A 22,966-nucleotide genomic window follows, 5' to 3' on the forward strand; every position below is an offset into this window, starting at 1 on the left:
TCATGGAGGGAATCCACCAGGGAAAACAATACCTAATTCTATCATAATCATGAAGGTCGGCGACCCTCCGGCTGCGGGGTAGCCAGACTAGGATATTTAGGGCTTAGGGTGAGAGGACGTGGCAACCCTGTACCCTACCTTCCTAAAGGGGGTTAAGGCTGACGCGCGTTGGACGGAAGAGTAGGCGGGTGAATGATCGTCACCAGAGGCAGAACGACATTGGAATCAGAGTAGAAAGTGAACAAGTGAAAGGGCTCGGGAATTAGAGGCAAGTTGCGCTGCCATGATTCCGTTATTCCGACTCTCGTTACGCCCGTTCTGATACCAGGAGTTGGCTCCGGCCTCCGGCGACCGCAACGATGTACCATCTGGCGAAGTCGTTGTATATGTACGCTACCAGCAAAGAGGGTAAGGAGAACATGTCGCGAGGCCATGCGCAGAGCCGCGTACTGACTATGTTACTACGAAGAGTACTCTGTCCTCCTTCTCGGGCTAGATAACGCTGGCAAAACTACGCTGCTCTCGCAGATCAAGGCCCTCTACCAACCCCGTCCCGAAGGCGCCCCTGCTCCGAACCCTGGCAAGACCGTGCCTACAGTCGGCCAAAATGTCGCAACCATTAACCTCCCGGAAATGTACCTGAAGATTTGGGATGTTGGGGGTCAACTAACTATGAGAAACCTATGGCAAAGCTATTACTCAAGCTGTCATGCGATCATCTTCGTCGTCGACAGCACCGACGTCGGTCAAGACCCAGATATCACCCGGCTCCCTTCGAACCGACAATCCAGCTCTGCATCGGGCCCTTCGGGGGGCAACTCCGATACGTTCACCGAACAGACAGTCGGCATAAATGCACCTGGGAGTGACTTTGGGCGGCTCGACGAGTGTCGCGAAGTGTTAGAATCCGTCTTAAAGAACTCAGATGTTGCGGGTGTACCGATCCTGGTCCTAGCAAACAAACAAGATCGAGAGGATTCGGTAGAAGTGGTTCGCATCAAGGAAGGGTTTGTGCGCAAGGTCTTCGAGGGAGAATCTGGAGGCGCCATGCGCGACAGTCGCGTCTTACCAGTCAGTGCGCTTCTGGGCTCGGGAGTCCAGGAAGCTGTGGAGTGGGTTCAAACCCGAGTCAAATGGAATAAGGAGGGAAGGCCGCCGGTTATGAGGTGATACGCCTCGCCAATGATGGGGAGTTCTACGTAAGACCGGGTTTGAGATTGTCCCTCGTACCTGGATGAATTCGTGAGACGGCCAGGAACAGGTGCCTCTAGATTTCGCTTGGTGCCCTTTGATATTAGATCTGATTGGATTGGGGGCTTGTTAATGGCGCAGGGAGGAATTGTTCACATGCAAAGATACCTTGGTTTAATTGTTTATTTATTTTACCTTCATGTTATAGATATGCTGTATGGAATGTACTTTTCAACGATATACCATGTTCCATTAAACCGATCATCTCTACCACGGGGCACCTGCACAAGCTACTGTCTCGGCCCAGTTTTGAAACATTTGATGAAGTCATTGGCCTAGTTATCAATGTCCGTCTAGACGTTCTAAATAATTACCTTTAATTCGGCACCATTATAGCTTTGCTGTGGTCGCGCGATCATCTCCACAGCTGAGCCCACCGTGTTAAACATAGCAACGTCATGTTTTGAAAACATACAGGGAAACAGGCAAGGCTGCCAGTATTTTTTGACGCCTCAGACCCGTTGGTGACAGAAAACAATCATGGATGTCGAATGGTGGTGAGTTAAGTATGAAGTCAACCTCCATCAGCCTTGACGTCATAGGGTTGTTGGCATGCAACGGCTAAGTTGTGTCTACCCATCTGAAGGGTTATAAAGAAGAGCGTATCGGCTGTAAAAGGTTTCCTCCTATAGCAGATCAAACAATCACTGCAAAATCTTTGCGTGTGTCCATTATCACGACTCCAATTATCCTATCACGCGATCTTCCAAGACCACATCCAGAAACCTTCATCATGAGCACTCTTGACAAGATCCACTCCGATAACAACCCTAAGCAGGGTTTCCGTCCTAGCGCCGGCAACTCCGAGCCTCTCACAGACAAGGGCGTATGTGCATCTTGAGTTCGATATCTTTAAAGGCCATTGGCTAACCCTTCAAAACAGCATCAACCCGGCCGCAAGGTCTCTCCCAAAGACTATGCCCCTGAATTCCACGCAGAGACATATCCTCCTGGAACTGCTCCCGCTAGCAACTCTTACACTCCCAACACCCAATCGGAGGTGGGCAGCCAGGCTCAGAACCCCAATGTTGAGCGATCTCACGGAAAGGAGTCCGTTAAAACGACTGCCGACCAGAGTTTGCAGGGTGCTACCTCTAAGGATGTGCACACCGGCCTAGGCCAGCCTGGAGGAGGCCAGACGAGCGCAGAGCTTCGCCATGATGGACAACAGCACCGGAAGAACCCTGGTGGTGGCCTTGAGGGTGTTGGAGCAAGCAAGGAGCCTCGCACCGAACGCCAGATCCCCGGCCTGCGCGGCCTTGAGCGTGATGAAGCGCAGAGAGGCCAGCGTGGGGACAAGGGTGCGTTGGCTGCTGAAGACAGGCAGCCCGAGTCTGCGGAGACGCTGGACGCGGAATGGAAGTATGAGCCTCAGACCCAGAGACAGAGATTCCAGTCTTAGGAACGACTACTTGATATAATGTCTTATATTATGTACTATAAGTTATGATGAGCACGGGTATCACGGTGTGAATTTGAGCAAGTCAAAAACATTAGAAATCATCTCATGTCGCGCAACGGAGTCGTAATAGAAGTTTTATTGCTTGGGTCAGGTCGTCGAGCTAATGCGACGTGGGCCACTTCGGGTTGAGTCAGTTATTTCCTTCTGTTTCAGCTTCTTTGGCCAGCTGCGAGCAATATCGATATTCGCGCGAGGGAACCACATCTCCAAAAAGACGTAGATTAAGACGTCAATGACCACGCAAAGGCAAAACAGCTTGCCTGCCCACACCCCGCAGCCATAGTAGCGTTTTAGCCGGTCAATAAGGGCAAAGCTCCGTACCCTATCACCACTCGCCTCCCAACCTTGACCGGGATAATAACCGTAGAACTCTTCAGGGCTTATGTCGCCCTGAATACCCTTGTAAACACGTTCTGTGCGCTGTGCCACATCGGTCCAGGAGTACATCATCTTCACCTGATCGTGAAATCGATCAGTCCTCACTTTGTTGGAGCGCAATGCGGCTATGGCTTTGCTAGTAGCCATAACAAGGTCATCTTCTTCCGGCTTGGCGAAAGTGGTCATATGCTGAGGGAGCACTTCTGGAATGCCACCAACCCGTGTACACACCACATAGAGGCCACAGCTAGCGGCTTCTACGAGGACTGTTCCGAAGGCTTCTGTTAAACTTGGGTGTAGATAGATGTGACCTCGGACCATGACATCTCGAACTTCTTCGTGACGAACGGGACCGAGCATCTCTACTTTATCTTGAAGTACGTTGCGTTCTAACATTTGCTCTAGATCGATGGCCTTGGGCCCAGACCCGGCGATGATGAATCGCACATTTGGATGGGACGAAAGAATTCTCGGAATCGTAGCGATCAACAGATCAGTTCCCTTGTTATAGAACAGGCGCGAGATCACGACGATAGTGATAATATCATTTGGCCCAATTTGTCTCGGCGGCTCTCCTTGCTCGAGAGGTCGGAAGTTTTCCGCGACAACCGCATTAGGGATTACGGAGACCATTAACGGGTCCAAGGATGCCCGAAGAACCGTATTCTCTTTACTATGCCGCGAAGTCAGCAGATGGTTCTCCGAATCCTGTTCCTGTGCCATTGGCATCAACTAGGATGACCGCCGGGTTGCGTGTCAACTCTAGTCCCCCCAACCGCTTGTTCTTACCATGTATGGCTGACACAGATGACATGGTCCACATCACTCAGCGTAAATTTAAGGAGTTTATTGGTAAGAATTGAGCCGGCATCAGCGAAGCCAAATAGCGAATGGTCGGTAAAGACTGTCCGTAGACCCATCGTCCGGGCATGCAGGATCGCTTCATGGCAGAAACTGCTCAAGCTTGCGTGTCCATGAACAATCTGAATCTGCTCGCGGATGACAATGTTGCGAAATATTGGAAAGAATGAAAAGACAGTGGGCATAGTGGACTCGCGGTATATGACGAGAAAAGGGACATGATACACTTTGAGGCCATTTGTAAGATATCGAACTCCCGTGCGACCCTTGTACGCATGGGTAATAATAATTACTTTATGACCACGGTCGATGAGCTTCTGAGGACCGATGAGCATCCATCCGGGCAAAGACACTAGGATATCTTACGGTCGATAGCTGGTAAATGTGACTTTCAATCCCACCTGGTTGTGGGAAGAAAAAGTCACTGACCATACTGTGCAGAAAGCTGTTAGATAAAGAAACACCTGGCGCAGACGACGCGACGCGACTCACGCAATGTTGTAAGGCATGTTGGCTCTTGTTCTAGCTTAGAAGCCCAGAAACTATCAATGGATCATAGTGCGCCGGTCTGTCCATGTCCGGAGTCTATTCGTCCCAGAGTAGCATGAGAATATATCCAGGGGTATAACCGTCATCTCTTGAGCATGTGGTTGATTGCGCCGGAGCGGATCGACCAATGTTATTTCCCGAATGGTCCACATCCTGGCGGCACCATGGGCGGTGTGGCTATTCTGCCGACGGAATAATCCCCGCTAGAAAGAAATATTTCGGAGAATCTCTTTCGTAAGACCGAAAAGAACTGTCGATCGACACCATTTTGCGCCGGTGGTGCGCTGACACGCTTGACAATGGCTGGTGACCACTCTGCGCATAATGTCTCTTCGAAGAAAAGTTCATCGACTCCCGTGAGTGCGAAAAAATCCCACAAGAGGAAGAGAGACCTGGATGGCTCCGTCGTCACTACCTCGACCCCGACCTCGACCAAGAAGCCGAAGAAAACTCAGAGCCCTTCGCCCACTCCCACGTCACTTAAAGAGAGTCGGAAAAAGAAGAGAAAATCCGAGTCTGCTGCCAGTGGTGCTGTTCAAGAAGAATCGTCCCAGGAAGAGAGTGCTGTCTCGCCGGTCGGCCGCAAAAAGGCTTCGTCAAGTAAACATGACGGCAAGGATAAAACAAAGAAGAAATCAAAGAAGGTTAAACGAGAAAGCTTACGAGGCAACAATGATTCATCTGAGGAATCTGCGGATATAGAAGAACCCAACAGCGATGAGGAACGCAACGTGAAAAAACACGCGAAATCGAAGGATATAGATGCCATGTCAGAGGAGGAAGATAGCGCAAAGCCGCAGACGAGCAAATTCTCTGGAATCTTGTCTAAATTTGCAAAGGCAATTAAAGCGACGGAATCGGCCAAGGCTAAATCTGGCGAAGAGGATGTCGAGAATGAGTCTACCGGACCTATAACCGCAGAACCTGTTATAGCCCAGGGCCTGGAGCCGTTGCCTCAGCCAGAAGCGGCCCCCGAGCAGGATGAGAAGCCAAGCTACTCCTCCCTTCCGTCGTGGCTGGCCAATCCCTTAAGGACTTCCGCTGAAGACAGAACCCCTTTTTCGAGCCTCGGGATCGAGGAGAATGTCTTACGCATTCTCGAAAGCAATGGGTACAAGGAAGCGTTTGCCGTGCAGTCTACTGTGATCCCGCTACTCTTGCAGGGATCTAAGCATCACCCAGGAGATATATGTATTTCTGCGGCTACTGGTTCTGGAAAGACATTGTCATACGTCCTACCCTTGGTTACAGCTCTAGAGCAAGTCCCTGCTCCTAGGCTAAGAGGCCTCATCGTCGTGCCTACAAGAGAACTAGTCAAACAAGCTCGGGAGGCCTGCGAGCTTTGCGCTGCTGGGTCCGGACTCCGTGTCGCCTCCGCTGTGGGAAATGTGGCCATCAAAGAAGAACAGCGTTCATTGATGCGCGTTGATGAAGTCTATGGCCCAGAGAACTTCAAACTGCGACAACAAGATAAGTTAACGGATAGTGATTGGTTGAATTTCAGCCTACAGGACTATATCTCAGATGCAGGGGATCAAAGTGAATCGTTGCCGGGCTATATTCGTAAGGCCGAGCCCAATGTTGATATTCTGATTTGTACCCCAGGTCGTCTCGTCGACCACATCCGGTATACCAAAGGCTTCACCCTGAAGCACCTTGAGTGGCTCGTCATTGATGAAGCGGATCGGCTGCTCAACGAAAGCTTCCAGGAATGGGTTGATGTTGTAATAAATTCTTTAGACGCAAGAAAGGGCGCGGAAACCTTTGGCTTTAGCGGAAAGTTCCTCGCCAATCTTGGGCTTCCTGTACAAACCAAGGACCCGAGAAAGGTTATCCTCAGTGCCACCATGACCAAGGATATCTCGAAGCTGAACTCTCTACGGCTTTCCAATCCTAAGCTTGTTATTGTTGGTTCATCTGAACAAGCCACATCTCAGGAGGATGAAAGTGGTATTCATGATCGCATTGGCGATCAGTACACTCTGCCGCCTAGACTGAAGGAGTACTCTCTCTCGGTTGGAGACGGATCACAGAAGCCACTTTATCTCCTGCGTCTGCTTCTGTCACACATAAAGGTGGATGTCAATAAGAACACAAAGCGTGCTTTGACAAACACGTCCGAATCAGATGATTCTAGTTCGGAGGATTCGACTTCTGAAGAATCTAGCTCTGAAGACTCGGACTCGGACTCGACTTCTGATTCAGAAAGCTCTGATTCTGACACCGACTCTGAGACTTCCAGCTCTGATGATTCGAGCTCGGAGGATTCGGAGTCTGACGCTTCAAGTGATGACAGCTCATCATCGAGTGATAGTTCCGATTCCGATGATAGTTCAGCATCGGAAGGTGAACCATCGGTGGACGTCAAAGCAGATAAGAGTCGCCCGCGAGCCTCTGTTTTGATCTTTACCAAGTCATCCGAATCCGCCTCGCGACTTTCGCGCTTGCTTGCCTTGCTTGATCCATCCTTGGCTAGGGAGATTGGAACGATCATCAAGTCGAATAAGTCATCCGCCTCCCGGAAAACGCTCACTGCTTACCGACAAGGGAAGATCTCGATCATCATTGCCACCGATCGGGCGTCTCGTGGTCTTGACTTGCAATCCTTGACTCATGTGGTCAACTATGATGTCCCCACAAGCATCACTACCTACGTGCACCGTGTCGGTCGTACCGCAAGAGCTAACAGGGAGGGTTCTGCCTGGACCCTTGTTGCTCATCGGGAAGGCCGGTGGTTCACGAAGGAAATCATCCAAACGTCTGACAATAGAATTACCAGGTCTACTAAAGTACAAAAGGTGCCCATGAAGCTTGACAATATGAAGGATGTCAAATCGAGGTACAGGCAAGCGCTGGATGCACTCGAGCAGGAGGTGAAGACAGGGGGAACGGGGAAGGCTTCAAGGACCGAAAAGTGAAACATCGCGCTGTAAAGTGCCATTAGTAAATACGATATCATATGCGCATACCCCTTTTGACTCCAGACATTCTTATCTCCTACGTGATAACAACGTCGACTATTGGAGTAAATTTCGATCTAAGTGTATAAAATCCCGTGCGTAGCGGACTCTCACAGACCAATATAACTATTATATGGATACAGCTACTTTAATGAAGTACTCCATCGGCTCCTTCTGTAGCATACCTACTAGTCGTAGCCCTAGATGGGTCTACAGTACTCCGCGCCCTACTCCGCGCGCCTTAGTACTCTGAGTCTCTGACCGGAAATTCGGGCCTCACTACCGATCCTTCACTTGTGATCGTAGTCTAGGGCCCACTTCTGTGTTGGTATGCGAACGACAAAGGCTTTCCCTGCAAATTATACCCCGTAATTCTCCGCTTTTCCCCACTGGAGTTAAATGTTAGCCAGTTTTCATGCTTAACGTGAGCGTACACCGTCGAAGCTAGGGCAAGTCTTTAACGGGGAGAACTCAAGGCTGACTGCTTGGCACTAGGGCTGGACAACATCGTCGTCGGGTAAAGTTCGGTAAAACTGACTCGGCTGTCTGATGAACCATGAATCATGACATCGGCTCGGTGTTTGTCCCCGCAAGTTACCCCGGGGAGGACAAAACGTGGAGAAGGCTAGTGGTACTAGTGGAATGAATTTTGACCGAATAGAGACCGTTTCAAGTATAGCATCTGGTGCCTCGAGTTGCTGTTTTGGCAAGTGTGAACTGTTCTGTTTGATAGAAGTATTGAGCAGCTACCTGCTGCATTTTCCGGACGTGACTTTTGACACTTTCTACTACTGTATGATACATTGTGCGTATGTTCCATTTCATTATGGCTGAGCCTACGAAACTTCGATTGTGCGAAAGTCGACCCCGAGTGTTCATCATCTCCGATATCTCGAACGAGCCCGACGACGATGAGTCTCTGGTCAGATATCTTCTCTATAGCAATGAATTTGACACCAGAGGAATAGTGGCGTGTACGTCATGCTGGCTGAGACAGAAGGTTTCCCCGGAGAGCATGGAGAAGATCGTACGGGCCTATGCCAAGGTAGTCGACAATCTCAACGCCCATGTTCATCCCAGCAACCCGTATCCCAGCCCCGAATATCTGCTTTCTATCATTAAGAGCGGTCCTCCACTTTACGGCCGTGCTGCCCTTGCACCCGACGTACCGCTCAGCTCCGGCGCGGAGCTTCTAGTGGAACAGCTCAAGGCTTCAGAGGAACCTCTCTGGGTGATTTCTTGGGGAGGCGCGAATGTCCTCGCGCAGGCGCTTCAGCATATACACCAAACGTGTTCCATGACCGAGAGTGCCCTGCTACGGTCGAGGTTGAGAGTATACACCATATCCGACCAAGATGACACAGGGATGTGGATTCGAGTCACATACCCGGACATCTTCTACATCTGCTCAGTACACGCGTGGAAGGAGTACGCCATGGCGGCGTGGATTGGCATATCCGGGGATGCACTTGTGCCATTCGATGAGGGGGGACCGGACGTCACGAAGGTGACGAAAGAGTGGCTTCGAGACCATATCCAGATCGGGCCCTTAGGGGAAGCGTACCCAACGTACTCTTTTATTATGGAGGGCGATACACCGACATTCTTATATCTCATTCAGAACGGGCTCGGTTCCCCAGAATATCCGGAATGGGGAAGCTGGGGTGGCCGTTACGCTCTCGGCGACATTGGAGGCGCCTCCAAGCATTACGCTGATGCCCGCGACACCGTGGTCGGCAAGGATGGAAAATCCCATACCAGCAACCAGGCGACTATCTGGCGCTGGAGGGATCATTTCCAAGATGACTTTGCGGCGCGTATGCAGTGGAGTTTGGGAAGCGATATATCAAAAGCCAATCACGCCCCTATTGCCATCGTGAATGAAAGCACTGCGGGGCCCGAGCCATTGCTTTTAGAGTCTGTTGCCGGCTCCGAAGTGCTTCTCGATGCATCGCAGAGTTACGATCCAGATGGTGATGAGCTGACATTCACCTGGTTCTTTTACAAAGAGGTGACGTCGGCACAACAAGATATCCAGTGGATAGTTCCAGACCTGCAATGGGATGTCCTTGAGGATGCTCAGAAGCCTAAAGGGAGTGTCATTCGCGTGAAGATTCCTTCACCGGCGGAGTGTGCGGTTGATCTCGTCCATGGCAAAGCCCTGGAGAAGGGCCAAGCTTTCCATCTGATTCTACAGCTGGAAGATAATGGAGTCCCCAGAATGACTACTTATAAGAGGGTCATACTGCAAACGACGAACCCTCAGCTGCTTGGCGGAACTGGGAAGGCCTTTTCCACATTCACTGAGGTTGTGGAGTCTCGTGGAGAGATATAACTTCGTGGATAAATCGATTACGGACAAGAGACTGCAAGTCAACGAATAGTAGTCTCGCTAGTTCCTTTGACGAATATGGGCTTCTCGACGATGTTGACTAATTATAATAGATATTTGTTACTTAGACATCAGCTATAGACTATGGATCAATTACACCGCTGTTTCTGCCACTCAAGGGCGATAATTCCCTCATAATGACACGTAGAGGTATGTCTATCACATCTAGAAAGCACATTGCGCATGAAAGACGACGTTGTTTCCATCTTTCTGGGTCCAAACAGCAACCTCGACAGTCAATGAACTCATTGTCCGACAACAGATCTCCAATACTCTAAAGGCTGTCGTAAACCTCGTTCACTAAACCAAAACCAGCGTGGCGAATCGCTTCGCAGAACCACACTCTCTTCTAGATCTCCTTTTTGAGCTTGGTGGCTTAAGGTAGTGGGTCCCTTTCCAACTGAAAGCTTTGAAACGACCCATCGATTCTAGAGACGGCAGTTGTAAGCGTCCGCCTCCCCCAGATTCTCCCCGGGAAATCTCCATAGTCTCACTGTTTTGATATAATACGGGTTGGCCTCTAGTGTTTACAGGGATTATCCTCAATCATCTCTGCTTGTCATCTTTTCAATTGCATAACCACCACCATGTCGGAGAAGGTTGAGGTCGAGAAGGACATTGTCAACCATATCGAAAGTATCCCGGGGAACAATGCAGCCTCCTCGACCAATGAGAATGACACTTGGAAGGAACTATGGCAGAACAGGAGGGTGTTGCTGTGGTGTATGTTTGAACCTCTTTGGCTCTATCCGAGTAGACCCGTCTAGGATGAGATCGAAGAGTCCCTAATATAGTATACAGGCCTTCTCATCTTCCTGCTTCCAGTCAACTTCGGTTACGAAAATGCCATGATCGGAAACCTGTTCGCTTCTAGTGCCTTTCAGCTAAGATTCGGTGTGGAGGTCAATGGCAGTTGGGCTGTTGCAGCTCGGGATCAACAGATCCTTAACGCAGCTCCCACAATCGGTCTCTTTGCTTCGGCGCTGGCCACCGGTTTCCTTTCAGACTTCCTTGGTAGAAAGAAAGTGGTCATCTTGGCCTGTATAATTTGCATCGGTGGTGTCATTCTCCAATACTTCAGTGAGACAGTGATGATGCTTTTCGGTGGGAAACTAGTTGCATGCTTTGGATTTGGTCTGGGACATTCTCTTGGCCCCGTCTGGGTGGCGGAATTGGCGCCCAACTCGATCCGTGGTATCTGTCTTGCTCTGATTGTTCGTACCCATTGATGCTGAATATCCGGTTAGTCGCTAACTTGTGTTAGAACACCATGATCGTGATAGGACAATGGTTGTCCTCTCTTTGCATCTACGCCACCTCATTCAGAGATAACGATTTAGCCTGGCGGATTCCCCTGATCACCCAAATCATCATGCCAGGTCTCCTATTAATCATCGGTCTCCCTCTGCTCCCCGAGTCACCAACATGGCTCTTAATGCGTGGCCGAGATGAAGAAGCCCACAAGGCTCTCAAAAGGTTCAACGGCCCGAGGTTCGACGCCGACAGCGCACTGCAGATTATGCGCAACGCTTTGGAGATGGAGAAGAGTGCAACCGAAGCGCAAAGCTCCGCCAGCTACCTAGACTGCTTCCGGGGGCCCAACCTTCGCCGAACAACTATCATCTGCATGGTATACCTTGCGCAGCAGTTCCTCGGTGTCAACTTTGTCTCTGGCTATCTGACCTACTACTTCGACCTCGCTGGAGTGGGCAACGCTCTGGCTGTCGCTCAAGGCGCCTACGCTATCCAACTTTTTGGTAACATGTGCTCATGGCCCTTGATTGAGCGAATTGGAAGACGTTCCATGCTTGTCTACGGCTCCATAATCATGACCGTTGGTCTCTTGATCATTGGCTGCATCAATATCAAGATCACCGAGGCCTCGCTCAAGGCTACAGTTGCTCTGATGTGTCTCTGGGGATGGTTGGTAAGTTAATCACTCACTCACTGCTAAATGTCCACCTCCAAAATACATAAAAAATAAGATCTGAGAATCAATATAGTACCAAGGGTCCCTCGGAGCCGTCGCCTACGCCGTCGGTGGTGAAACTCCCACGCCCCGTTTACGGCAAAAGACCTACGCTATCAATATTATGAGCGCAACCGCCGTTTCCTGTATGGTGAACCAGGTCCTCCCGTACCTGATTAATCCCGATAAAGCCAACCTGGGTGGCAAGATTGGGTTCATCTTCTTTGGCCCTTCTGTTCTGGTTTGCATTTATCTTTTCTTCTGTGTGCCTGAAATGCAAGGCCGTACTCCTGAGGAGCTGGAGGAGATGTTTACTGTTGGGGTCCCGGCAAGGAAGTTCCAGACTTATATATGTCAGGGTCAGAGGGTGGAGGAGACAAAGGCGGAATTAGCATAGAGATGAATGATGGTCATTTTTTGGTGTTGCCGCTGCTGTGTATAGTACCAATATACCCCGTGTATATGTTAAGATTTTGACAAGAAGACAATCAATTTGCCAGTTAAGGTTTCATTAACTAGCTGGAGTCAAACTACTGAACACCTATGTAGTGATATGAATTGAACAGTTGTTCCCAGTGTAGACTCCATCAACACAGGTAGAGTGTTAGGATTGAAATCGGTGAGAGAATGACTGGTATCTATGAATCCGTTGTTGTTTTACTACGCAGCGTCCTGAGAGGCCGACAACATCAGTAAATTAGACCTGTAGACTTCGTGTCTAAATCTGGATTGGCCATATTCCTCGGCGTCTCGGTATAATCCTTACCAAGCAGGATCTTGCGCGTCTTTAAGAGTGTTGGATGGAACGTGTTACACAATAATAGAGCACTATTGTACCGGAAGGTTCCTTGTTATATTGCATAAAGGATGAGACGTGATATACATCAGTCTAGCTATACATAGACCTAAACGCAGGGAAGGCCCAGCTTCAACCATTTCTTTCTCCCAGAGCCCATGGCATAAGAGGGCTACCAGTCGACTCTTTCTCTCCGACAGGGCCAGCAAGATAAATGGTGAGATCATTATCTTCCTTTTCTCTTATAGACGAAGAGTCAGCGTCCAAAGGGCCCTGGGCATTCTGCCTCCCAAGAAGAAACTGTGAACCCGCAAAGAACTTACGCCCACGAGACGTATCATTTGGATCTTCCCCTAATTGGCACCAGTCCAAGATATTTGAGTCTGCCAGCAGACTCGCGACCGCTGCAATGCTGGATGAACTTTTGGGTAGAATATGGTCCGTATTGACGAGGACAGAGCCTAAAATTCCCAAAATAAGTATAGATGCAAGTAGAGCATCTAGGATTCTTGTCGAGGTGGCGTCTTGCATCAGTCGGAGACGGTTGTTTGTAAGTGTGATATTTCCCGGAAATGAGACACCCAGAGAATCATTCAACAGACGAGCCATTCTATTGGGCTCTTGCGCCTTCATGATACTGTCTTGGAATTTGATAGCTTTGATAACATTCTCAACCTTGTCTATATCGCCCAGATATTCCCGGGGGATAGCCCACCTCCTGACACTAGTGTTTGAAAGAAAGAATCCAGATTATCTGCTGTTGAAGAGGTACCACTCAACGGTGAGTACGGTATGTACTGGCTTTTTACTTTGCTGGCCGAAGACACGTCCGGCACTGGGGGATGTTCGCCGGAGATATCAAAATCTGGAAGCTGAAAGCGAGTCCAGGTATTGACCATCTCAGCTGTCGGGGCGCATGTCATGGCCACTACGTTCGTGACTGAGCCGTTTCTAACCTCGCCCCAGAAGTAACTCACTGGCAGATTGGCACCGCTCCTATTGGCGTTATAACACGGACTTAAGATGGCTAGTCCATAGTATCCTTCAGTTTCGAGTTGGAGCAGATCACGGCTATCCTGGAGCCATCCTTGACCATTGCTCCACGGTGCGCAACCTATGCGAGGGGGGTCAATGTAGAGTACTTGAGATGTCTTGGGATTAACGGCGGTTTGTTCATCCGTAGCTTGTTGGAGGGTGTAGTTGACCTCAGAGCCTTTTTGTACAAGGCAAGTTGGTGCTGTTCTCAGGGCAGGGACCCAGAGATCCACGAAATAGTTTTCGGGGAGATTTGCTTTTATGGAAGAATTGATTGAGAGCTTAGTAAATACAAGAGTCTCGTAGGTCCAAAGAGGAAATGAAGTTCGGTTCCCCTGGATGATATATTGGGCAGTGATAACGTTAGAAGCATCTAGGTCGGGACTAACACTGGCCTTCCATATTGCAAAGCGGTCGAAGGTGTCTTCCCTCGCGAAGTTCGTTATAATAAATTGCGACACGTCTACCACAGAGAACAAACCGCTTGTTACAATCGATAAGAACGAGGTGATGAAGGCAGCCAGCGTCACAGCCAGGACAGCAAAGTGCCTGGTGTGGATGGAACTGAAGATAGTTGTCAGGCTTAAAGAATCTTGGAAGTTTACTGTCATACATTCTTGGAATACTGCACCAGAGGGCCGTTTCAGGGCTAATAGTAACAGCTGTGGCAGCTGAGTCCTCATTGCTCATGCAGGACAGAATCTCACAGGTTGAAAAGTATAGAGAATATTAATATGCTTAACCCAGTGAACTTTACAGGGGGCAGCTGTTGTAACATCAGAATGTGCTGGAGTTCATAAAATGAATTTGAGCAATAGTGTATCAGCTGCGAATCCAAGGGCTCATTCCGTTAGATACTATGGTAGGGCAGGAGTACTATGAGTGTGTCAAAGACCACTCTCAGACATGTTTATTGAATCGGTGGACGAGTGCGAAAACGAACTATATGCCAACATGTGGCCATACCAGTGATTAGGCTTTATATACTCTATTACCCTTATATCTGACTGGTGTTTGCTCAAGAAACCTTAGTTAACTTTCCATAGTTGCTTCCTTAGTTAAGCGGCCTGCCAAGCAGACTATACTTTTAAAGCATAACTTAATCGAGCCAAGCCTATGCATTTATTTGAATCATCAACCTTCTAGATTTATATCGCTACATGGCTTATGCTGAGGAAAGTCTAGATCAAGGAAATGGGATACCGGATTAAAATCATTTGTACATTAGGCGACTACTAGTCTTAAGCACAATAAAAGTTGACATAGCAGTCAGGCGTTCCGTCGCTGTCAATGTCGCATGAGTCGATCATTGGGAAGAAGTCGCTATTAGGACAAAGCGAGATGCAGCTTTTAGCACTTCCGCAAGGAGAATCGTCTATATTTCGGGGAGTCAGCAGCTGATTCTTGTTATAGAAGTTTTATCGGTGTAGTTGGCAACTTGCATTGTGCTGAAACAAGAGCGGTTAGGCCGATGAGAACAAGAGAACACCGAAGAAACATTTTTGGCTGTCGAAGGTTTAGTGGTGAGCATAGCGCCAGTGTTATACCAGGGAAGCTTACATATTAGGCTACTGAGTAAAGCTTCGAAGAAGGTACAGAGGTCGCTATTGAGATGCTTAGAACCCGTAAAGGGAGCGAAAATCGTACTTATATGGGCCAGATCTACAGCTATCGCGGTCTACAAGAGCGCATATATAACACAGTCTGCCAATAGCATGACCCTATGATGAGCAGACACAGGAACCTCTCAAGCGGGCCGGTTCTAGCTCAAGTACAACATTCCGGCGCAACGTTATGACGTCCCGGAGGGTCGGGCTCCAGAACCACGGTTGAATGGAAGACTATTTGATCTTGCCGTGGCGATAAGACTTTGGCAAACCCCCAGATAGGCGAATGGAGTTACGGTCGCCTTGTGGAAGATTTGGCGGTTATCCCATGTAGTCCTAGAGGTAACTTTATTACACTCTATGGTTTCCGCATGCATCCAATGATTTGTTAATGATGCAGTAATATTGGCTCTGTGTAATTGATGTCTTCTAGATTCTATCCGGTAACTCACTGTTCACTTGAACTTTGGTACATGAATTCAACGCTATCGTCAAAAGCAAGACATGAACGAACGTCACCGAGGATACTGATGTATCCTGTTCATGCGTTCCACTGATCTAAGTACTTATCATGACCATGTTTTACTTCGCTGAGTTGTCGAAGCTTGCCGAATATTATGGTTATAGGCTCTGTTAGCCGCTCCAGGGGGTCAAATTAATTAATGAATTCAATCCCATTTTGTAGCGTAACTATGAAAGCATCCTTGGATTTCATTTTCATTGACCCTTTATTATTATAATGGGCGGTGCACCCGTTGTCGTTTTGTCAGGCACTTTTAGGGTAAGTGGTTCTTCTACTCCGTAAACTGTGAGCAATATGCTTGTTATCAATTGTACTTCTCTCAAATAATGCACACAATATACCAGAAAGACCCGAGTGCTGAAAAGTAATATATTGAATAAGATATTATCTAAAATCAAAATTTTCTGAAGGGAGACTCCATAGTACAAATATGATGATAATTCTGCTGCATACGGTTTGGAAGATACATGACGTTCACACAATTATGTATGACGTTTATAATTGTTGCGGACTTTTCTTTTCCACACACATATCGTCCTGCTTCTCTGCCTTTGTCCCAGGGTTTCCAAAGCTTATTTAGAGGGGCTTTTAATCATGATCCAGATCTAAACCCACTGCTGTAAGCACTCTTAATGGCTCGGTGCTGGCCTATCGGTCGAGTATGCTGGCGATATGGCCAAGTTTAACCGCGCCGTTGGGCGATTGTCTATAAGAATGAACGTTAGTTCACTTGTAGACCCCATTCAATCGCTAATTTCTTATTTATTTAATACTCTTAATTATAGGGCATACGTCTTTTCACGGCTTACATCGTGCACCACCAGTTTTGTGACGAACTTTCAACTTTTTCTTCCCACTGGTATATCGGTATATTCCACCATATTGCTACTACACTACTGCTTTGTATAAGCTTTGACAGACTTCACATCTCATATATAGATAGACTGTGCATAGATGTTGGATCAGGAACGGTAGAGCTTCATCTACAGAATTTGGTCTGTATAGAATCAGATTGATTTCAATCAATCGGTCGTCCGTTTTATACATAAGCTTCAAAATTATAACAATATAAGCTGACGACGCTATTGCTCTATCCTGTTCCTCTATTGTCCTTCCTTTTTGATCTATTAGTAGAGCAAGCATGGTTCAGGCAAAGTCCTCAGTAGCCATGTATTAATTCGTGGCTTTGTGCTACTAATTTATCTATTCCAAAACTCTACCTGTAAATGTATTTCCTGAAGCCAGTAGTGTCCCCAGTTATATAATCACATAAAATACGGGTTTTTGAGATTCACAATGGCTATCAATCCATACTAAGCAGCAACCTAACTCTACTAGGTGTTCTTTATTCTGGGGTCAGTAGCTTTGACCCAGCCTTTCCTTGTCTGAGCAACCATGCATGATCAGTGGTTGTGGTCTAAGAAGTGGAAAACATCTACAAATATAATAAATAAGAGGAAAGGGAAATATTCAAAATGAGTTCTATAGCAGTTAGTGTCACGGGTAGGATTCCCGGGCCTTGAACCTTGAGCTCTACTATACATACCGTGCGTGGGGAGGGCCTGACAGTGTGGGTCTTATTGACCTACGTAGTTGCTAGAATGACCACCCAGAGCTCAATCTATTACAGTTAAGGTAGACCATAATATTCTATCTACCCTAACTCTCTTGATATCGGCTCTTAAGCAACTATCCCAAACGTGTAGGGTAATCGGAACGGAACCATGAACCTGGCTCACCCGACATCCGAACACCGAGTGTCCCAGGACCCACTGTCACGAACGCTATATTATTATTAAGCTATGCCGGTTCGGACCTGTGTGCGGATGGCTGGACGACGGAAAGCTTTACGGTGGTCCGAAACAATGTGTGCATACCCCTGACACACGATGATCCTTGAGGGATGCAACGGGATTGAACATAGTTTCGCATGCAGTTTGATTTTAACATGTCGCATTCTACTGCACAACGCCACATTTACCATGACAATGTACTGGTCAACTTTGATTAAACGCTATGAAGCTATTAGAGTCTATGGCTTCAAGGGTAGGCCCGGGATTTGCGCTGTGGAACCTTGACCGCACTGCATATTGCTATAGTTGGTGCCTATAGCTGGATTCTATGTGTACAACAGGACGGTCTGAAAACACGTAGCGCCCTTGTGAGGTAGTAATTTAGATACGTATGATTCGTGGATACTTCAGGGATTAGTGAGCCCTCCTTTGCCATGTACGTTCAAAAGCTCAAGGAAGCGATGCATAAGCCTTCTGAGCTTGGTTTTGGCTCTCGCCTACAGAGCTTCTACGGGTTTCATGAAGTGGGGAATGTCCATCTGCCTGCAGAGGCCTAAAGCGCCGGATGTAGCTCGGGATTCACACATCGGTCCGATGGTCGAGACCCATGGCTGACCTAAAATAAAGTGCCTCCTCAATATGCCGGCCTCATTAATACTAGATGATAGCTGGGACTCCATATATATTAAAGATTATATCTTCCCTCAATTCAATGCATTCAATCCAACACCCATCGGCCTTCCAATACCAGTGGTATCCAAAAGGAACGAATGACCCCACCTCAGGAGAGATTGTTTGTTCGATAACATAGACGTTTTACCGATAACATGTCTACGAGTGATTGCAAGGTTAGTGTCGAGGTTCCCAGTCATCCAGCCAAGATACCTGTGTAGTGCACTTTGGTGGACGTTATTCATTGAATCAACCAGGACGAGACTAGCCCCGTGCCGGAAACCCTACCAATTTACCGCCAGAAAGGACGTGGCCTTGGTGTCGCCTTCAGGAACATAACCGTTCAGGGTCGTTCAGGCAGTCAACGGACAGTTCTCGACCTTCCCCAGATCTTCGTCGAGATTATTAAGGCCCCATATCAGACAGTACGCCATAGGATTGGTAATAAGCCCGTTCCAAAACGCAATCTTATTCAAGATGTCTCCGGCGTTCTGTTTCCCGGGGAAACAATGATTGTCCTCGGACGGCCAGGCTCAGGGTGTACGACACTGTTGAAAGTAATCGCAAACAACCGCGACTCGTTTATGGCTGTCGATGGAGACGTACACTATGCCGGTATCCCAGCTCGGGAAATGACTGGTGCACTAAAGTCTGAGATTGTCTACAGCTCTGAGGAAGACCTGCACTTCCCAACCCTCCCGGTGAAAGATACCTTGGACTTTGCTTTGAAACTGCGACGGCCCAAAAGTTACCCAATGGAAGACGATCAGTTCTCGTCTGACTATACCAAACGATTGTTGGGCTCACTTGGGATGCTCCACACGTCGAATACTATCGTAGGAGACTCGTTCACTCGAGGCGTTTCAGGTGGAGAGCGCCGCCGTGTTTCCTTGGCAGAGTCTATGGCCGTCAATCCCGCTCTGGCATGCTGGGACAACCCGATTCGCGGCCTTGATAGTTCATCAGCGTTGGATTTCCTTGGATTGCTCAAAGAAATGTCCGAGATGACAGGAATGAATAATGTGGTTACTTTATACCAAGCATCAGAAGCCATGTACCAGAACTGTTTTGACAGAGTCATACTTATGTATGATGGTTTGATGATCTTCAGTGGAAAGACTGGAGAGGCAAAGCAGTACTTTCAAGACCTGGGATTCCATTGCCCGGATCGACAAACAACCCCAGACTTTCTAACGTCTATCACTTCCCCCGCCGAACGAACTATTCGAGAGGACTACTCCGGTCCTCTATATCTTGAAGCGAAGCCCCTCGAACAGGCTTTCAGACAAAGTCCGTATTATGCTCGGTTACAAGCGGAACTGACTCAATACCCAAATCAGATACAGTCAAATACAGAAGTCCAACGCCAGTTTCGACAAAGCGCATTGGAGATTCGCTCCAAGATGGCCACAAAGCGCGCTGTAGAGATTTCATCTCTCTGGAAGCAAGTCACAGAGGGGACTCGGAGATACTACAGACTATTCTGGGGTGACCGTAATACCTTTTATACCATCCTGGCTCTATGTATTGTGAACGCTGTCATCACTGGATCGGGATTCTACGCAGCTCCGAAGACTGCTTCAGGATCCTTTGAGAGAAGTGGAGCCCTTTTCTTCGCTCTTGCCTACTTTTGTTTGAACTCTTTGACGGAGGTAGTCAAGACGGTGAATGCACGATCTATTCTACTCAAGCAGCATAACCTGGGCCTAATAAGCCCTACTGCATATGCCATTATCCAGACGGTTGCTGATATCCCTGTCGCTCTTATCCAAACGGCTGTCTTTTCCTGCTGTTATTATTTTATTATTGGATTGAGTGAATCAGCATCTCAGTTCTTTATTTTTCTCTTACTTGTATTTGTGCACTACTGCGCCATTGGAAGTATGTTTCGGATGTTGGGCTCATGGGCCCCCAGCCTGAGTATATCACATCTTTTGGCCGGGTGTGCTCTACCAGTGGCTTGTCTCTACTCCGGATACGCTCCTCCAGTGCCGACAATGCATCGCTGGGGCTCATGGATTCGACGCATCTCACCTACTCCCTATGCCATGGAGGCACTGATGGGAAATGAATTCTATAATATCAATCTCCACTGCACAGACTCTCAATTGATCCCCTCGGGCCCGGGGTATGACGATATCCGCTACCAGGCATGTCCCATGGCAGGCGCACATCAGGGGTCAGCTTTAGTGGACGGTGCAACATACGCACAAGCAATGTATGGATTTTCACGGAAACACCTCTGGAGAAACTTTGGTATTGTTCTGGTGATGTGGTTCCTTTACACAGTCATCGGAGCGGTGGGACTTACCGTCATGACGCGGGATAGCAGCAGCGCTGCAGGCCATGTATACAAGCGGAATGCCCAGAATCCTCGGGATGAACAGTTGACTGTGGATCTGGTGAACGATGTCGAAAAGCAGCCAGTATCACCAACCGCGAGAGTTGATGGCTGGAAGCGGAATGAGGCAAGCACGTCCGAATTAACTATTACTAGTGTCGACGAGGCAGTGCAAGCCGAAAAGAAGGAAGACCTTTCACCTAGCAGCGTCACCTTCACGTTCAACAAACTTAATTATTACGTGAACGTGGGAGGTAAGGAGAAGCAATTGTTGTGCGAGATTTCCGGCTACGTCAAACCTGGACAGCTTACTGCTTTGATGGGTGCGTCGGGTGCTGGAAAGACCACACTGTTGGACAACCTCTCGCGTAGAAAGACCGACGGACGCGTGGAGGGCGAGATTCTGCTGAATGGTGCTCCCCTAAGTACGGCCTTTTCACGGTCTTGTGGTTTCTGCATGCAGCAGGACATTCATGAGCCCACCGCGACAGTCCGAGAGGCATTACAATTCTCGGCCTACCTACGTCAGCCGGCTCATATCTCCAAAGAAGAGAAGATGCAGTATGTTGAGCACGTTATCTCACTCCTCGAGCTTGAGGGTATTGCGGATGCATTGATTGGGACAGTCGGGGATGGTCATTTGAATGTGGAGGAACGGAAACGGGTCACAATTGGCGTTGAACTTGCAGCAAAGCCATCGGCGCTCTTATTCCTTGATGAGGTATGTTCATTGCTAAAACGATTCAGTTATCATGCTCACATATTGCAAAGCCCACATCTGGTCTCGATAGCCAGGCAGCGTATTCAATCGTTTCTTTCCTTCGGAGAATTGCTGCTGAGGGGATCCCAATCGTTTGTACGATCCACCAGCCTTCCGGTGTCCTTTTCGAGATGTTCGATCACGTTATTTTACTCGCTCCAGGTGGGCGGACAGTGTATTTCGGAGAAACAGGCAAGAATGCATCCGCCGTGGCCGCATACTTTGCGAGGCACGGTGCCGTGATGCGCGCAGAGGAGAATCCAGCAGAGTTCATCATTTCCACCATCGCCGCAAAAGGAGACGACAACATGGACTGGCCTGAGATTTGGAACAAGTCCCCTGAGTGCCATGCCTTGCACCAAGCGGTTCAAGTGTTAAATCAAAGTTCTCCCCTTAGTGATAACGCCATGACAGCCGCTAATGAACGACCATACGCATTGAGTCTTCCAGCGCAGATTGTGGCTCTTACCCAGCGCCACTGGATCGCCATCTGGAGGAATGGACAATATAACTTTAGCCGGCTATTCAAATCCATCTTCTTTGAGATGTTTGTCTCGTTCACCTTCTTCCACGTCAACAAGAGCAGTCCTGGATTGAAAAACCACATGCTGGGTATCTTGCTCTCAACCTGGGTTGTTCCTACAATCTCCGCCGATATGCAGGCCATCTGGTACGAGAAATGGTCGATATTCGAGGCGCGGGAACGCAATGGGATCTATGACTACAAGGCCCTCTTGTCGGCGTTGTTCCTCGTAGAGATTCCCTGGCAAATTATCATCTTCACGTTTATCTTCATTGTCTCCCACTGGACCCTTGGATTCGCCAGTACTCCCAGTATCGCTGGGTTTATCTACTTCATGTATCTCCTATTTGCTTTCTTCGGCCTTGGATTTACCTACCTCATGGCTGCTTTATTCCCGAACCCGACCATGGCCGGTTATGCAATGTCACTATTCTGGGTCATTCTTCTCATGTTCTCTGGAGCCGCTAATCCGCGCAGTGGGCTGAACGATTTCTATCGCCCCTGGCTATTCTGGGCTGACCCTATGACCTACTTCTTTGAACCGACTGTATCCACGGTGCTCCATGGGATCCAGGCCCAATGTGCTCCACAGGATATGGCTGTGTTCGATCCTCCTTCGGGCCAAAGCTGTATGGATTATGTAGCAGCATATTTGGATGGAAATCCAGGATACCTGGCTAACCCCAACGCCACACAGAACTGTAACTTCTGCCCGTATTCGACGGGAGATGACTTAGCCAGATCCCTCCATTTCTTCTACGGGAGTCGATGGCGGGACTGGGCCGTGTTTCTCGGATTTGGCTTGACCAATACTTTGCTCACTTTCCTGACAACCTGGATTATTCGCGTCAAGATTCGGCAGTGGGGAAAGTAAAGATCCACCCGGTGGGTGTTCTCGTGTGTCAAAAGGCTTGATCTTGTCGTCCTCAGCTGGCGAGGAAGACAAGATTCTAGATCTGTGCTTTTACTAGTTCTCGCAAGAATTTGAGTATGTACCTATAGAAGAACCAATTAGTTAGACTTGGAGAGATCAGTTACAGACCAAGATCGTCTTTAAATAGTAATTGTGTGGAGTGTTATTGAGCTAATAATTA

The 22,966-nt window shown here is 48.4% G+C and overlaps 6 protein-coding genes across 6 annotated transcripts; 5 read left to right on the top strand and 1 right to left on the bottom strand.

Annotated features, from left to right (window-relative positions):
* The first annotated feature begins 197 nt into the window (after positions 1 to 197).
* Positions 198 to 1,433, top strand: BDV38DRAFT_234875 (ADP-ribosylation factor family protein). Its single transcript, XM_032053287.1, has 2 exons — positions 198 to 408; positions 470 to 1,433. Exons 1-2 carry the CDS (start codon positions 360 to 362, stop codon positions 1,168 to 1,170), a joined length of 750 nt encoding a protein of 249 aa, XP_031918540.1. The 5' UTR covers positions 198 to 359; the 3' UTR covers positions 1,171 to 1,433.
* Positions 1,434 to 2,736: 1,303 nt separating this feature from the next.
* BDV38DRAFT_125224 (phosphatidylinositol N-acetylglucosaminyltransferase subunit A/GPI3) lies at positions 2,737 to 4,573 on the bottom strand. The gene is made up of 4 exons (XM_032051193.1): positions 4,445 to 4,573; positions 4,319 to 4,385; positions 3,881 to 4,269; positions 2,737 to 3,764 (listed from the first exon to the last, which is right to left on the bottom strand). The coding sequence occupies exons 1-4, from the start codon at positions 4,459 to 4,461 to the stop codon at positions 2,801 to 2,803; spliced, it is 1,437 nt and encodes a 478-aa protein (XP_031918541.1). The 5' UTR covers positions 4,462 to 4,573; the 3' UTR covers positions 2,737 to 2,800.
* Positions 4,574 to 4,752: 179 nt separating this feature from the next.
* On the top strand, positions 4,753 to 7,564 carry BDV38DRAFT_234878 (putative ATP-dependent RNA helicase DBP6). The gene has a single exon (XM_032053288.1). The coding sequence runs from the start codon at positions 4,801 to 4,803 to the stop codon at positions 7,417 to 7,419; it is 2,619 nt and encodes an 872-aa protein (XP_031918542.1). The 5' UTR covers positions 4,753 to 4,800; the 3' UTR covers positions 7,420 to 7,564.
* A 723-nt stretch (positions 7,565 to 8,287) lies between these two features.
* On the top strand, positions 8,288 to 9,796 carry BDV38DRAFT_267742 (uncharacterized protein; the record flags this gene model as incomplete). Its single annotated transcript, XM_032056644.1, has 1 exon — positions 8,288 to 9,796. The coding sequence occupies one exon, from the start codon at positions 8,288 to 8,290 to the stop codon at positions 9,794 to 9,796; it is 1,509 nt and encodes a 502-aa protein (XP_031918543.1).
* Positions 9,797 to 10,440: 644 nt separating this feature from the next.
* Positions 10,441 to 12,999, top strand: BDV38DRAFT_267743 (general substrate transporter; the record flags this gene model as incomplete). The annotated part of the gene is made up of 5 exons (XM_032056645.1): positions 10,441 to 10,576; positions 10,655 to 11,067; positions 11,118 to 11,780; positions 11,857 to 12,175; positions 12,992 to 12,999. The coding sequence occupies 5 exons, from the start codon at positions 10,441 to 10,443 to the stop codon at positions 12,997 to 12,999; spliced, it is 1,539 nt and encodes a 512-aa protein (XP_031918544.1).
* A 5,404-nt stretch (positions 13,000 to 18,403) lies between these two features.
* BDV38DRAFT_294354 (ABC-2 type transporter-domain-containing protein) lies at positions 18,404 to 22,746 on the top strand (the record flags this gene model as incomplete). The annotated part of the gene is made up of 4 exons (XM_032062484.1): positions 18,404 to 18,424; positions 18,506 to 20,634; positions 20,794 to 21,310; positions 21,361 to 22,746. The coding sequence occupies 4 exons, from the start codon at positions 18,404 to 18,406 to the stop codon at positions 22,744 to 22,746; spliced, it is 4,053 nt and encodes a 1,350-aa protein (XP_031918545.1).
* Between the last annotated feature and the right edge of the window lie 220 nt (positions 22,747 to 22,966).

This window comes from Aspergillus pseudotamarii (genome assembly GCF_009193445.1).
Source record: "Aspergillus pseudotamarii strain CBS 117625 unplaced genomic scaffold BDV38scaffold_4, whole genome shotgun sequence".
Taxonomy (NCBI): domain Eukaryota; kingdom Fungi; phylum Ascomycota; class Eurotiomycetes; order Eurotiales; family Aspergillaceae; genus Aspergillus; species Aspergillus pseudotamarii.